Source organism: Callorhinus ursinus, unplaced genomic scaffold (assembly GCF_003265705.2).
Source record: "Callorhinus ursinus isolate GAN/ISIS: 27379988/994484 unplaced genomic scaffold, GSC_fseal_2.0 scaffold21, whole genome shotgun sequence".
Classification (NCBI taxonomy): domain Eukaryota; kingdom Metazoa; phylum Chordata; class Mammalia; order Carnivora; family Otariidae; genus Callorhinus; species Callorhinus ursinus.
In genome coordinates this window covers 6,029,630-6,044,068 of record NW_027397083.1, presented here as the reverse complement: position 1 = coordinate 6,044,068, position 14,439 = coordinate 6,029,630, and the positions used below count along the sequence as shown (strand labels likewise).

At 51.7% G+C, this 14,439-nt stretch overlaps 1 protein-coding gene across 2 annotated transcripts in view; it reads right to left on the bottom strand.

Moving 5' to 3' along the window:
- Positions 1-10,199: 10,199 nt before the first annotated feature.
- SYT13 (synaptotagmin 13) overlaps positions 10,200-14,439 on the bottom strand; it is a 43,889-nt gene continuing 39,649 nt past the window's right edge. For both annotated transcript variants that reach the window (XM_025879420.2, XM_073904711.1), the window contains exon 6: positions 10,200-13,936. In XM_025879420.2, coding sequence (XP_025735205.1) covers positions 13,632-13,936 — 305 coding nt within the window. In that variant the 3' untranslated portion in view covers positions 10,200-13,631. The remainder of the gene's footprint in view (positions 13,937-14,439) is intronic.

Below are 14,439 nucleotides of genomic sequence, written 5' to 3'. Positions count from 1 at the left end.
GTGGATGCAGGTCCGATGTGGGGGAGGGAGGAAGAGCTGCAGTGTCCGTGGTCAGTTCTGCTGGGAGCCACCCCTCTCCCTTGGCAGAGGGTGGGCAAAGGACGGTGTGATCTGGCCACAGGCAAGGCCCCGTGACCCCAGCCTGCCCGGCTCAGACATAAAACTGTGGTGGCTTCCTTCCTTCTTGGTTGATCTTGTCTCTGAGGCCTCATGCCACTGTCGAGAACCATAGTGGAAATGTCATCAACACTGAACATGTCACTACCCCTTCCTCGTCCTGCCAGTGCCCTCACCCCCCACACATCCCTTCCCCCCACCCCTATGGTCTTGGTGCTAAGATAACTTTAGAATCATTGCTGCTAGTCGATAGCTTTTCATTATATAAATATATTATATATATATATTATATATTATTTTTGAAACTTTTTTGTTCGTTTTCAACAGTGATGTAGCATGTTAAAAAACAAGAAACAAACAAACGAAAAACTGGTTTTCTCCGACTGTCCCACTGCCAGGCCTCATATGCTGCCTTCTTCAACAAATCAATGCACCCCCACCTGGTAACATTCACCCTCCAGCCTCCTCCCCGGTCCCACATACTTCCCCACCCTCCTCTGAACAAGGAGAGAGCAGGAACTAGCAAGGAAATGTCCAAAGCTCTTTCTGAGGCTTTGAGCAAATTCCCAGCCTTGTACCGTGTCCCTGCTTTAAGCTGATGAGCCCCCCCCAACTAACCCCTCCCCAACCTACCCCCCTGCTTTGTCCCGTCCCAGTCAGTAATTGTGGTCAAGTGGGATACTGTTGCAAAGCACAAGGTTTCACCTTTCCCTCCCTGATATCCTCTCCACCACATACATAAACTATCACGTCTGTGGGAGCTTTCTTTGAACATCGCGCAGACTAAGTAAGATGGGTTGAGGGCAGAGATGGCTGGCAAGGGGGCCTTGGTGGGGGCCAGAAACAGTAGGTCGGGATCCTTTCTTCTAGCCACCAGATGCCTTACACCTTCTCCTTTCCCCTCTGCCCCCCTCCACCCACTACATTGGGGAGCCATCCCCTGGGTCACTCATTTGAAAGCCAGGAAGAGAGAATGATTGATGTCTGCCTGAGCACTGGTAGGGCTGTGGCTGTTTCAAAGAGGGCCGTGGCCAAAATGAGCTCAAATTTTTATCTGGTGGGGCGGGTGGGGGGGGATAAATCCTTTGGGCCTACGCCAACATCTACCCTGTGTCTCCCGAGAGAGCAGGGAGCTGGTGAGCTGCCTCTGGGCTAGAAGCACGAGCTGCTGCTAACAGCGTGGGACAGCAGGTGTCCGTGCGTCAGGCAGGGCGAGCTCTCCTGGGGGGTCTCGAAGTTTGGCAAGGCGCTCTAAAACTCGGGGTGCTCACGACCTCTGTTGAATCCAGCCAAGCCTGGGCTGTGTCAGGCACTCTGAAGGTCACTTTGCCTTGGGACAGGGAGTAACCAGGGAACAATTTGGGTGACACACCACTGCAATTTACACAGGGTCTTTTTCAAGCTGGATGCTCCCAGGAGGCTCAGTGCTTCCATCCTGTGAATGCTGCATGTGATTTCTATCCTAGGAGTTTCCACTCTTCTGCCTCCTTGGGAAAGACTCTTGGGCTAATGGGACCCACAGGGTCTACCCTAGGGAACCAAATGCTTACCTAGCCTGATCTCCCTTTGATGGGCGTCAAGAGCTGTGGCCGGGCGGTCCTGGCATCTCGAATGTGGTCACTTCAGATGCAGTCGAGCGAGCCCTTTAGCTCAGCCACTGGCTTAAAAGGACAAGTTTGTCTCTCGGGTTGAGACGCATCCTAGTTGGGCTGGCTGACTAGTGACTTTCTTCGGTTCGTAGAGGCGGGTGGGAAGTGAGTTCAGGTTCAATGGCCATTTAGGTCAAGCAGATACATTGCAGAGCCCGGGAGCCCCAAGCCCTTGTGATGAAAATGCTTTGCTTCTCCTCCGTGGAGGAAAAAGACCCCCATGGCCATCTGGTATCTGTGAACCCTGAGGACAGCCGAGCCCTGTCTGCAACTCTTACCATGTAGAATGCCCGCATTTTGCCTGCCTGGTTGAAGGTGAGAGTCTAGGCATCCAAAACACCCGCTTTTTCTTTTTCTTTTTTTCCACATCTTGTAATGTAGGGCAGATCCTTTACTTTCTCATCCTCACTGGAGAATGAGAGCAGGCTTGAGCTCCAGGGCATCTGCATGGCCGGCTTTGGTGCTGGGTCCTGAGTCTAGGGCATTCGGCGGTCTCGCCCCAGCCCCCACTACAGGTTTCCACGTTGAGTTGTCTTGCTGAGCCCCCTCTCCTTGACTTGCTTATGTCAACCCTGTCGTTTGGAGGAAGGACCTTATAATTATTTAAGGTCATGTTTAAATGTTTTCCCTTTGTTTGGACATGATACCAAGAAGGAGAAAAGAGGGAGAAGTGTGTTGGATGTCACAAATGATCGTGGCGACACAGAAATGGACTACAGGCTTGGCCCAGCTGGGCTGTGGAGCTGCTGGTCACCTGGAGCCCCGCGGGGTCCAGGAGGCAGCCTGGGAGTTGAAGTAGAACTTCTAGATTCCTCCCCCTGCCTGCCCCCCAACCCCTGCCCTTCCAGGAACAGGGATTCTGGATCTGGATCTGGTTTTGGCACGTCGTCTGAGTTGATTTCCAAGTAGAATTTGTGCTTTTTCTAGGTCCCACACCCAGTTTGTGGTGAGGGCTCCAGTTACACTGGACCTCATGCGCCTTTGCCCCTTCAAGAGGCTGCCCTAGCCAGGCCAGCCTGGGGCAGACCATGCAGGGAGGCCAGGCCTCCTTAGGCGGGAGTGGCGTGTTTGGAGGGCAGGTGACCTGGGGACGGTCCTATTCCAGACACCAGCCTCCTGGGGGAGGTGGTTCTGGGTCACGGATTCTGGTCCGGTTTCCTCCTCACATCTTGAGGAGGGAGGACTTTGTCCGGAGACACACAGGGCCCTTCTTCTGCTTGGAGGGAGACCCCTCTCTTGCTCTCCGTTCACAGGGTCCTTTAGCTGAGTGGATGGAGCTGTGATATTTTAAGGAGCCTCTGAGGTGATCCTTGTGCGTTAGCCAGAGGGAGAAAAAGTGCCCTTTGGGGAAGAAAATGGTACGGCCCTCCTCTTCCATCTGGCTTTCCCTCTCCCCACCCCCATCCGCCGAAGTGGTGTTTTCTGGAAATACCTATGCAATCCAGTCTCCCTAGGAGAGCGAGCGCATGGAAGCAGGGGGTATGTGCAGTGTATAATACAAATGCTACGGCATATATATTGTATATATGGACATATACAGTACGGATACACACAGAGTAAGAGATTAAATCACGTCTATATATCTATAAATAATATCCTATATATTTATACATTTCTATGTTTTAAATAGATATAAAAAATAGAGTCTATAGAGAGCTGGGAGAGCAACGGGAAAGCCTGTCGCCGTGCCGTGCATGGGGAGGTGCGGAAGGCAGGCAGGTGTGCGGAACGGGGCCTCCTACGCAGAGTGTAGGAGAGGAGAGTGACGGGGTCCCCGCCCTCTCCATGCACTTTCTCTCCTTCACAGCGGGCTTGGGCGGCGGCCGCAGGGCCCCCCCCATCCCTCCTTACCCCCTGCCGTCCAACGCTTTGGTGGTCAGGGCTGCGTGGCCCTGGGACGTGGTCTCTGGGCCCCGGTGGAGGGACCGCTGCACAGTTTCCCCCCATACCCTCCCCCCCCCAGCCCCCACAGGAATGAGCAGCCCTGGTGGCAAAAGGAAAGGTGCACATTGGACCCAGAGGGGCCCAGGGAGGTGGCTGCCCTCCCCACCTTAGGTGCTTCTGCTGCCCCCTAGAGGCCAAGCCTCTGAAGTAAGGCCGGCCCAGCCTCCCTCACCCCTTCCTGCACCGGGTGGGCCAGGGCCCCGGAGGAGTGAGGCGGGCAGCAGGAGCGGCACCAGCCGGTGCTGCCCGCCGTGCAGGGTCCATCCGGCCCCAGGCAGGGGGCACCAGAGAAGGGCGGGAGAGACATACCCACGCACTCATAACTTCAGTGGCAACTCAAGTTCAGAAGCAGGGCTTTGGCTCAGCCCACTTTGCACAGCTGCTGTTGCTGGCTGTACTCAGGACACCGCTCCCCTCCCCCCTCCCCGCCTCCCGCGTGGAGGTCCAGCGACCCCTGCAGCTCACCGCCACCATAGCCGGCAGGTTTAGTTCATGTACACTGTTCTCGTTCTGTGACTCGAGGCAGCGGCTGAGCCGGATGCCCCAAGCGTATCCGCTTCCACTGGGGAGGGTGCCTTCCCTGGCTTGTCCCTGCTCCCACCTCAGGCCGGGAGGGGATGTCTGGAGGCCTGGCGGGGAGGGGGGCACTGACTGGTGCGGCTGGTAGCAAGACGGAGGGCTTGTGCGGCCCTGACTGAATCAGGAGCCCGCGTAGCTTCCAGGTTTCTCTCCACCGTTTCTTGGCCCTGGAGGTGGGAGAGGAGGGGCTGATGGGGCGGCAGGTGATAGGAGACAGCCCGCATTGGCTGCGTCCTCTGCGCCCCAGACCGGCCTGGGCCTTTCAGCTCTCCAAAGGCTCTTACCTCTGTCCCCGAGCCTCCTGTGACCCTCTGACCCCATGTCCTCCTCTTCCCTGCCATCTGCCAACGTACCTCAGTCTCCAGCAGACCCACCCCTATACCTATCGTCTGGGGCAGGTCTGTTCTGCCAATGCCCACCTCTTCTCCCCTCCACATCTGCCTGGGTCTCCTTGAGCCACAGCTGGCTGCCAGCCGGGCCTCGGAACACCCACCAGTGCCTCCAGAGAGACCAGGCCAGCCCGAGCCTTCCTGCCACGGAGGTGGGTCAGACCCGTGGCCAGGGGGGTGGGCATCCCCGGGGAGCAATCCACGATGCACTGTACCTCAGAGAGAGAGCATACCCTGGGGCCTCACGGGCACCGGGCCCTCCGTCCAGGGGAGGACAGCCGGTTACAATACTGCTCACAAGAAGACAAGGGCCGGGCTGCCCTCAGGCGCCCCTCCGTCTTCACTTTGGTCTCTGGGGAAGAGCCAGCAGTCTGATCTGCTCTTTTTCCGGCCCTCTCTCCTTCTCTCCACCCCCACGCTGCTGAACCGGTTCATTTCAATCACAAAGGAAAAATAAAGTGGGGGTGGGGGGGAAAGACTTAGGAGTCTATTATCACACACATATTAATATGTTAATACTTTCTTTCTTAAAAAAAAAAACCTCTTGATGTTATTGTTTTGCAGACTACGCTTTATAGTACCTGTGTGGCGGGGCCTAGAACACTGGATACAAATAGAGCTATGTTGGTTTATCATAATATGTACGCAGAAACTTTCCTTTTGTCATATTATCCTTGTAATGTAAGAAGATTGTTAATAAAAGCATTTAAATTTACTCACCAAGGTCAAATCTCTGCCTCCTTGCCTCCAACCCAGGTCTGGGCTCTGGGCAATTCAGAATCGGTCCCATCACAAGGGCTCCAGGGTCAGGCTAGGAGCCGGCCCGCTGCCACGTTGGAAGGAACTACAAGAGACCTCTAAGTCCCTTCCTGCCTGTCTCTTTTCCTCCAGTCGAGCCCATTCCAGCAGGTTACCTACGTGCCTCACCCACCCATCTGGCCAAAAGGAGGTGTAACTGAAACCATTTAAAATAAATCGACCTGCCCCCGCATGACTTTATCACACAGAAAGCTCTTCGAGGAAACACGCAGAGCTGTCGCAGACAGACTGTTGTCGGATTAGCCCTCCGACTGCCTTGCTCAGGTCTCCACACGCTGACCTGGCCCCTGGGGAGACTCTTGCCCTGGTAGTTTGCTAACGGCACTGACATGGAGGTGGGCGATCAGCGATGCTTTGCCCAAATTGTTGTAGAATGAAGATGGGCCTAACTTCAGTAAAGACACAGATAAGTGTTTTTACTCCTTCTTCTCAGGATGCTCAGCTCTCCTACACTGAACTTCTGTTCCCCCTAGTCTGGCTTCCCTTCAGGGGCTGTCCCTCTCCCCCTTTCTTAACCTCTGCCTTCCTAGTGTCTGCTGTCTTCCTCCCAGCCTATGACCCTCCCAGGCCCCTCAGTTGGTCACTCAGAGGCTCCCTGTTGTGAAAGCCACTCCACAGTTCCCGTGGAATGTGCTGGTTCTCTTCTTTTCCCACAGGAGGACGACTAGGGAAGGAAGGAGCAAAGGGGCATAACTGTCCCTGTCTGACCAGCCCAGGTGAACCAGGGTCGGCCCGCACTCCATGGCTGGCCCTCCAGATTTGACCTACATTTGCATCTAGGAAGCAAGGAACGGAAAGATCTTCCATCTGCACTTGGCCATGAGGTCGTTCCCCCCAAAGCAGGGCTTGGAGGATGGGGTAAAGACCATGAAGTCTAGCCCACTCCCTTCCTCCTTCTCCCCAGATGCTCCCCACCAACCCTCTCCAAGGTGCAAAGGACAAGTGGAGTTCAATTCCGAGAGAAGACTCAGGACATTGGCCAGTCATCCGAAGACCCAAGGGGCCGCTATGTGACAGTTTCTACAGTGATCTTTTGAAAACGCAGATCTAGTCATGACGTCCTCTCTGCTTAACACTCTCCAGCGTTAAGCCTTGGAGCGCATTCCAAAGTCCCAAGCACGACCATCGCCTTGCGCAATCTAGCCCCTGGCCTACCTCCCGGCCTCGGCTTGTGTCCTCTGCAAAGGGCTCCAGCCACACTGCCCTCCTCTGTTCCTCAAGCTCACCAAGCTCTTCTCTGCTTCAGGACCTCCCAATACCCTGTACCCTCTGCCTGGATGGCTTCCCTAGGACAGTTGTATGGCCGAGCTCTTCTCGTCTTTTAGGGTCCCTCTCTAAATAGCCACCCTCGAGGCACTGTTCAGTGTTCCCCCTGGTATTTCTTTTCATGATATTTATCTCTGTTTGCCACCTTGTGTGTGTGTGTGTGTGTGTGTGTGTGTGTGTGCATTTCCAGTCACATAGTGGGCATTTAATCGATGTTTATTGAAAGGGTGGAATGAATGACTTTAAGAAGCCCATGATACAAGTATAATCCCATTCATGCTGTATTGGTCACGGAGGAAATCCTGGATTCTTCCACTTCCTCTTTCTCTGTATTGGTTTCTCCTTTGGATCAGGATGATCCTGCACCTGACCCTGGGCTACATCTGGCCTTGACCCGGCCTCTTCTCTATACGAAGCTAGAGGTTGCCCCTGAGATGCTTCTTTGAGTTATACTCCACTCCAGCTTGCTCGTCCCTTGAATAATGGTCCCTCCCAATCCAAGCAGGTGTCCCCTCTTTTCCCCAAGAAAGAGAACTTTGAGCTCCTTCCAGCTTGGCAAGTCTCAGTCCACGGTTCTAGGCAACATTTGAAAGCCACTGTGAGCGCCTCTAAGTTACCTTAGCAATAAAAACCCTTGGTCACTGGCTGTATGTCAGAGACTGGACTTTAGGGTTAGAGAACACCCCATTCAGTCCCCGCCTCTTACAAGCTGTGAGACCTTGGGCAAGTCACTTATCTGAGTCTGTGTCTTCAGTGCTTAGCACAGAGCGGTGGGCTACTCCATGCTGTGTATCATCATTATCATTATATTGTTACTTCTTCGATAGAGTAGGATGGAGAGCCTCTTAGGATGGAGTAGGTGCTAGGAAGTTGTGTGGTTTCCCACTGCTGTCCTTGTTCACCCGGAATTCCTATAGCTACCCTCGATGAGGGGTTGCCTGTGACTTGTAATACAGAGCCACCCACACTTCCCCTGCCTGCTGATTTGGACACCTCTGCCTGAATGGGAGTCACTTTTCCCTTCTCAGCCTAAAGACCCTCAGGGCAGTTTCTTCTGATTCCAGAGCTCATCCCACCCGGCTTTTAAGGGAAAAGGGGCTGCAGAGAAGTTTTGTTTGTTTTTTGGCTAGAAAAACCAGTTTCTCTTTGCTTGTCCCGGGTTTGAGCCCCCGGATGTCTGAAGCAGGATTTCTGCCAACACCCACTTGCCAGTGGGCTGTCCTGAAACACCAAGAAGGAGTGCTGGGAAACTGGAATGGGAAACCATACTCCAGCCTGGGCTGCTTGCAAGGAGACCACACCCAGATGGAAAAGAACCACCCCAGGGCCCTGAGCACAGTGTGGCCACCACTAGACAGGTTTCCTTGGCAACGCCTGGCTTCCAGCCCCAAGACTAATTTCCTCCCACTTCTCCCCAGGTAGGTGTCTGCCTCCATCTCTGGCTTGGGGAAGCTTCTGAGGTTCCTGCCAAGGACCATCTGTGCTGGCCCACCTGCAGGAGGAAAAGGAGGGGAGAAGGGGGGCAGTTCTTCAACACCCGCACCAAGAAAATGCCCAACCGCCTAAATCTATCCACAGCACATCCTGTGGCTCTAGCCTTGCCGGGTGTCTGCCCTGGAAGGGAGACAGAACAGATGCTAGGGTTCTGAGCTTCTGGAATGGTGGTGCTTCCAACTGGTGGTAAAAAAAAAAAAAAAAAAATAGGAACTCTTGGATGGAAAATTACCACCAGTTCCATTAGCAGTGAAGTACATGAGAGAGGCTGACTCAGAGCCTCAGGTGACATTATATATTGCCTCAAGAAGTGGGTGACTGTCAGAAGATGCTAGGGGGACCTACCAGGCATGGGACGGAGAGGGCAGGTACACAAGTAGGTGGGTTTAGTTTGTTTTATGCTCCAGGCAGGAGACTGCAACTATGTGTGAAAAGTACATTGTTGCCAGTCTAGGTCAAAGAATCCTAAAACCTTAAAGTGAGTGATCATTTGGTCCAAATTCATTTCACAGATAGGGACACTGAAGCCCAAACGCAAGTGACTTGCCCAAGGCCATGAAGTGACATAGCCACATTGGGTTGTAGGTTCTTGGCTCCTGCCTGCAGTGCCCTAGACTTGAGTCAATTTTATACGCAGGGGCAGAGCTTATTATTTAAGGCAGTTCAGTGGAAAGCCCCATATACTGTGATTAATGAACTCGTCTCCTCTCTTCCAGACTCTCAGATATTAGTTTTAGGCTCTGGTGGGCCATATTCATAGGTACCTGTGAAACAGTCTGTATACTCAGCTCTCTGTGGGACAGGACCTACTTCTACTTCATTATGAAACTAAAGATCCTGGCTGTCCTTACAATATAATAAATATGTGTATAATATAAAATAAGGAATTGCATGCATTTGGGAAGCAAAGGCATCTCAAGGCTTTCTTCATGGATTTTTTTCTCCATTACAAGAACTTTAGTTTTAATCAGCCCTGGCTAATTCCCTACTGACTATAAAATTCAGGCCCTGCCTTTTGCCTGATGCCAGGGCCTCTGCCTCCAGAGGCCAGGGCTGCAGCAGCCACCAGGAGGATCTAGGGTGACAGGCCTCCAGGAGTCCCCTTGTCCCTACCCACCTTCTGGAGGGCAGGAGAACCATTGGCTGATGCACTGACCTTCCAGTGATAGGAGTATTTCTTTTGGGGATGTTAGAGAAAGAAGTCTCTAGTTCCTACCTAATTTTTTTCTCAAGAATGAAGTCAGAGCCCCAAGAGGCCATGCCCGTTGCCTGCATCCCTACTCGCGTATACCTTGGATTTGGTGCTCAAGCAAAGCCACCAGGGGCGTGAGTACACACACACGCACACACACACACATGCACGTGTATGCATAAAGAGCACTTTACCATTCAGCAATTCTACTCACTCCTAGGGACATACCTTAGAGAAATTTGTACACGGGAACAAGGGGACATGCACGAGAATGTTCCTAGCAGTCTTGTAATGGAAAAAACAAAGAAATGTCTAAATGTACATCAATAAGAGAACGGGATGGTGGCCTCTCCATACAATTGAATATTATACAGCAGCAAACAAATACATAAGTTAATAAATAAATAAACAAACGGGTTAGAGCTAAATATGTCTGCATGGGTGAAGCTCAGAATTTTAATGTGGAACCCAAATAGTGGGATGTAATTTAAATAAAGTTTAAAACACAAAGATACTCTTATGCTGCTCAGAGCTTATGCATACATGGAGGGAAGGGGTGAAGACACGTTTGGGGCGGGGAGAAACATGGCACTCTCCTGAGTGAAACCGAGGGGACTTTGATGGCATTCATCAAGTTTTATAAAACGTGGTAGTGGCTTATGAATGTTTATCAAATTATTGTTTGTGCATTTGATGTGTCTCAAATATTAAGTGAAAAGGAAAAAGAAAACACGGGGCACCTGACCCAGTCGGAAATGATTTATTTACCACGGAAAGGTTTTTGCTCCCAAGTGTGACACCAGACATATGACTACAATGTCTCATGCGTCTTTTTGTGCTTCAGTTCATGATTGCAAAACAAATACACACTTAGCACTGACAACAGGAAACACAGGCGGCAGAAACAAATCACAAGGACTAGGTATCTCTTTTGGGGGTCCTCGCCTTGATTTGGCTTAGGCTGCAGCTACCGCCCCTCAAGACTCCTTTACATCCCAAAGGAACTGGCCCTGGAGAGTTTCTCTTTCATCTTACCGTCTCTACATAGCGTCATTTGGAGTGATGGGTCACTCAACCCACGCCAAGGATCATATCTCAAAGTGAAATGGACAGACACGTGCAAGGTCTTGACTGATGAGCACTCGGCAGACACACTCGGATTTGATGTGAGAAGTAGAGTCACAGATTAATGAGGGTGGACTCCCAGTTCTCTATCCCCATCACTGTTATCTAGGAAAGGACCAGGTCGCCTTGGGGTCCCCAGCTGGGTCTACGATGGGTTCTCCCTTTATTTTCACCTCGCTCCATGCCCTTCTTAGAAAACGCTCCCTGGCCAAGTACAAGGGGTGCCTTTCAAAAACGATCAGTTGATTTCACACAGACTCAATCACTCTAAGTTGGTTGTAAATCGCACATGTGTCTGGTACAAGGCACCCAGATGGGAAGATTACTGAAGTTTGTTGATTTGGTGGTCTGAGGTCTCCGGGCAATTTAAAATTCACCAAGACGGAGTTTTGGTGGAAACCCGTAGCAATTATATTCTCTTCTATCGTTTGTTACATTTGTATGGAGATATATGAGTGGTCATTAGGTGATGCGAGTACTCACCTGGGAACGTTTAGGCCGACTGCTGAGGTGGCTGATGCTTTTACCATTGAGAAGTCAGGGCAGAGTGATTTTTATGCCACTTATGGTCTCTTTTTCTGTCCAGTCCCCTATCTATCCTTCACTCATCAATTCATTCAACAGATATTTATTGAGGGCCCACGAGCTAGCTTTATTCTAGGTTCTTGGAACACACCAGTGAACACAACAGACAAAATCCCGTGCAAGACCTCCCTCATTCCTGGGCAGGCGTGCTAAGTGAAATGGTGCTCAACACTGAGATGTTCTGTGGTGGCATCTGACTCCTATCAGGGACAACCTTGAGCTTGGATTCTGGAGAACAAAACCCTTGCGATACAAAGAAACGGATGCCTCGTGATGGAATGACCATAGGCAGGGCTGCTATTTCTTGACATCAGAGGTTCCCCAGCCTACCTCAAACATCCTTCAGTATAACTGTGAGGCAGGTGCATAGGTTTATAAGGAAGTAGAACCTGTGTTTCCTGATGCTAAGTCTAGAATCCAGACTTTTCTACATTGGAGTAGCCGATGTTACCAAGAGGAGAGTACCGGTCAGCCCATATTGGAAATGTTTTGTTTTCTTGTGGCCGTGCCAACCAAAACCAAGAGGCTAGAGCGTGAGGGGAGCCTCAGCAACATGTTATAGGAAATCACTAACAAATGATTTACCTAAAAACAAACAAACAAACAAACTTGGCAGGAGGTGCAGCCTTAATGAGCAAGATCTTCAGTTATCTGAAAGACTTCCCAATTAAACAGGGATTCGATATTTTTTCTCTTTCTTCAGATGCTTTTCTACTTCTGCACAGAAACGGAAAGTCATGACCAAAGGTGATGAGGCCCCTGCTCCGATTCTCAGGGAGAGGCCAAGAATGGCCTGCCATGTTGCAGGCATGAATCGTGGCCGTTAACCCACCTCACCTAGGGGTTCCCTTGTAGATCACAGGACTGGGTGATATTTGAAAGCCCAGAGGTGGGTGTCAGTAGCAAGGAGCCCAAATGCAGAATCCTTGGTTCTGGAAGTGCCTGGGATTGTTCTGGCCCCTTCCAGTCACCATCAGCTGCCATCTTGACGCTTAAAGATGACCTGCAGGTGGCTGCGGTTCGTTTTTAGCCAGAGAGTGCCTACGGTTTTTGAGCACTATTTCATCTACCACATCATTCACAGAGACACAGCTGCCATGTCACTGGCCCCATTTTACAGATGGTCAATAACAGAGAATAACCCGGGAATCCTGGTTCCTGGGCAAATATTATACCCACGCAGCAAGACTCAGCATCTAATTGACCATACGGACCGCTGTTTGGAATAAGAAGGTAGGAATTTGAAGCCTAGCTGCTGGTTACTTACTGATGAAGGTGGTAGGCCCTGAAAATTGAGGAAGGGAGACACATTCACACAAGACTCTTTCCTATTTCAAGTCCCCTTCTTCGGCCACTTCGACGCAGCCAGATGTAATAGACTAAATCGGTATGTGCCTCCACTGAATTCCTCCTGCAATGGCTGGAACGCTGAGAAAGATGGATCTGTCTCAGAGGGTCACTTTGGTGATGCTGGTGGGTGTGACTACAAGCGCCTCGTGACAAACAGGGGAATCCTACGTACACCTTGTTAAGGAAGATCTCCCCGAGGATAACATAAACTGATTTTGAGATAAAACAACAGAGTTCTTCAATAAAAAGCACAAAATTCAGTCCAAGAACAGGATCTGAAGAGCACAAATGAAAACATTAAGAATTAAAATAATTAAATAAATTAAAAAAAAAAAAAAAAAGACCCAGAGAGGCCTCCCAAATTTCACACTGACAATTGAGATGTCCAGCCTCGGAGCGGGCTGCCCCAGGGTATTGGGAGTCCCGACAAGGACTGGGAAAAGCTGTCTGGAATGCGGTAGAAGAAATTTTTCCCAGTGCGGTGCTCCAACCTCTGCATCAAAACCACACAGTGCTTGGTAGAAATGCAGGTGCCTGGGTCGTGGCCAGGAATGTTGATTTGGAATGTCAACAGGTGGGCCCGGGGAATCTGCTGGTGAGTCTTCACACACTAGGGTTCGAGAACCGCTGGGTGACTGCCGTGGGTCAGGGGCACGATGTGATGCCGGCTAAGATGTCATCCTACCCATCCCAATCCCTAACTCTGTGAGTTGATCCAGGATACTTTATTTCCTCCATCATTTTCGAACTGCTTGTTTTTAAAGAGCCGCATTCTCGGCACACGTTCTTCCCCACATTAAGCGTTCTCTGCACTGGGCCTGACCCCACCTGCCGAACCGGCACAGGGGCTGTATTTGACAAGTGTCTCTTCAATAGCACGGAGGAGCACAATGCATTCCTCGGCGTGACCCAAATGTCCTGTTTCCACACACTGCCCTGCCCTGCTCGTGTTTTGGAAATAAGAGTGCACTAGGAGAGGGAAGGGGTCCAGGCCTTTGCAAACACATCTATCTCCTGGGTGTCAGAATGAGGATGGGGCACAAAGAGGACATCGCCGAGGACAGCAGGGCTGGAGGGGCGGGGCGGGGCGGGGCCCGAAAAGGGAGGAGCCCGGGTGGCCGCCTACAGGTGCAGCTGGTGCCACATGGCGATCTGCCGGCGAGGGTTCTTGAGCATCTCTTCCCAGTGGCTGCGCTCGGAGCCTGAGGCATGCAGGCCCAGGCTGCAGTGGCCAAGCGCACAGCTCTGCCCCGCCTCATCCTGGCCCAGCACCTCCAGCTCCACGCTGGAGGCCTGCAGCAGCTCATCAGGCAGCTCGAACATGATCATCTCGTTCCATACGGGGTTGATCTTGTGCTTGGCCCGTTTTGTCTGCTTCTTCTTCAGCTTCTGCGCCTGGTGCTTTAAGGTCACCTTGACAGAGACATCTGGCGGGAGGAGAGAGATGGAAGGGTGAGCCTGTGGGGTGTGGTGGGCCCAGGGTGATGCTCCCTCTTAGGGTTGGAGAGACAGGGTCTCCGGCTGAAGATTTGCACAGAGACTCCCTCTTTCCACACCCCCCAATCCTCACTGTGCCTCCCTCTCACGGGGCCACGCGTTCCACTCAACAATTAGTAAATGCCCACCGTGAGGCGCCAGACATGGGGGTACAGTAAAAGTTCCCGCCTCCCTAGAACTTAGGCCATAGTGTGGAAAACCCGCAATAGTACAGTACATCAAGGTGGTCATGGGGAGCCCATGGGGAGCCCATGACTGGATCAAGCTGGAACCACTCCCTGCCATGAGCCCTTCCAAGTGTCTTCATGTCCGACATCAACCCAGGTCCCGGATAATGGCTCAGATGTACTACAGCTTGATCTTCAACTCAGACCAGCAAAATGAAGCCATCCCCATGTCTTCGTCCCCTTGGTTTTCCCTCTGAGCATTTTTG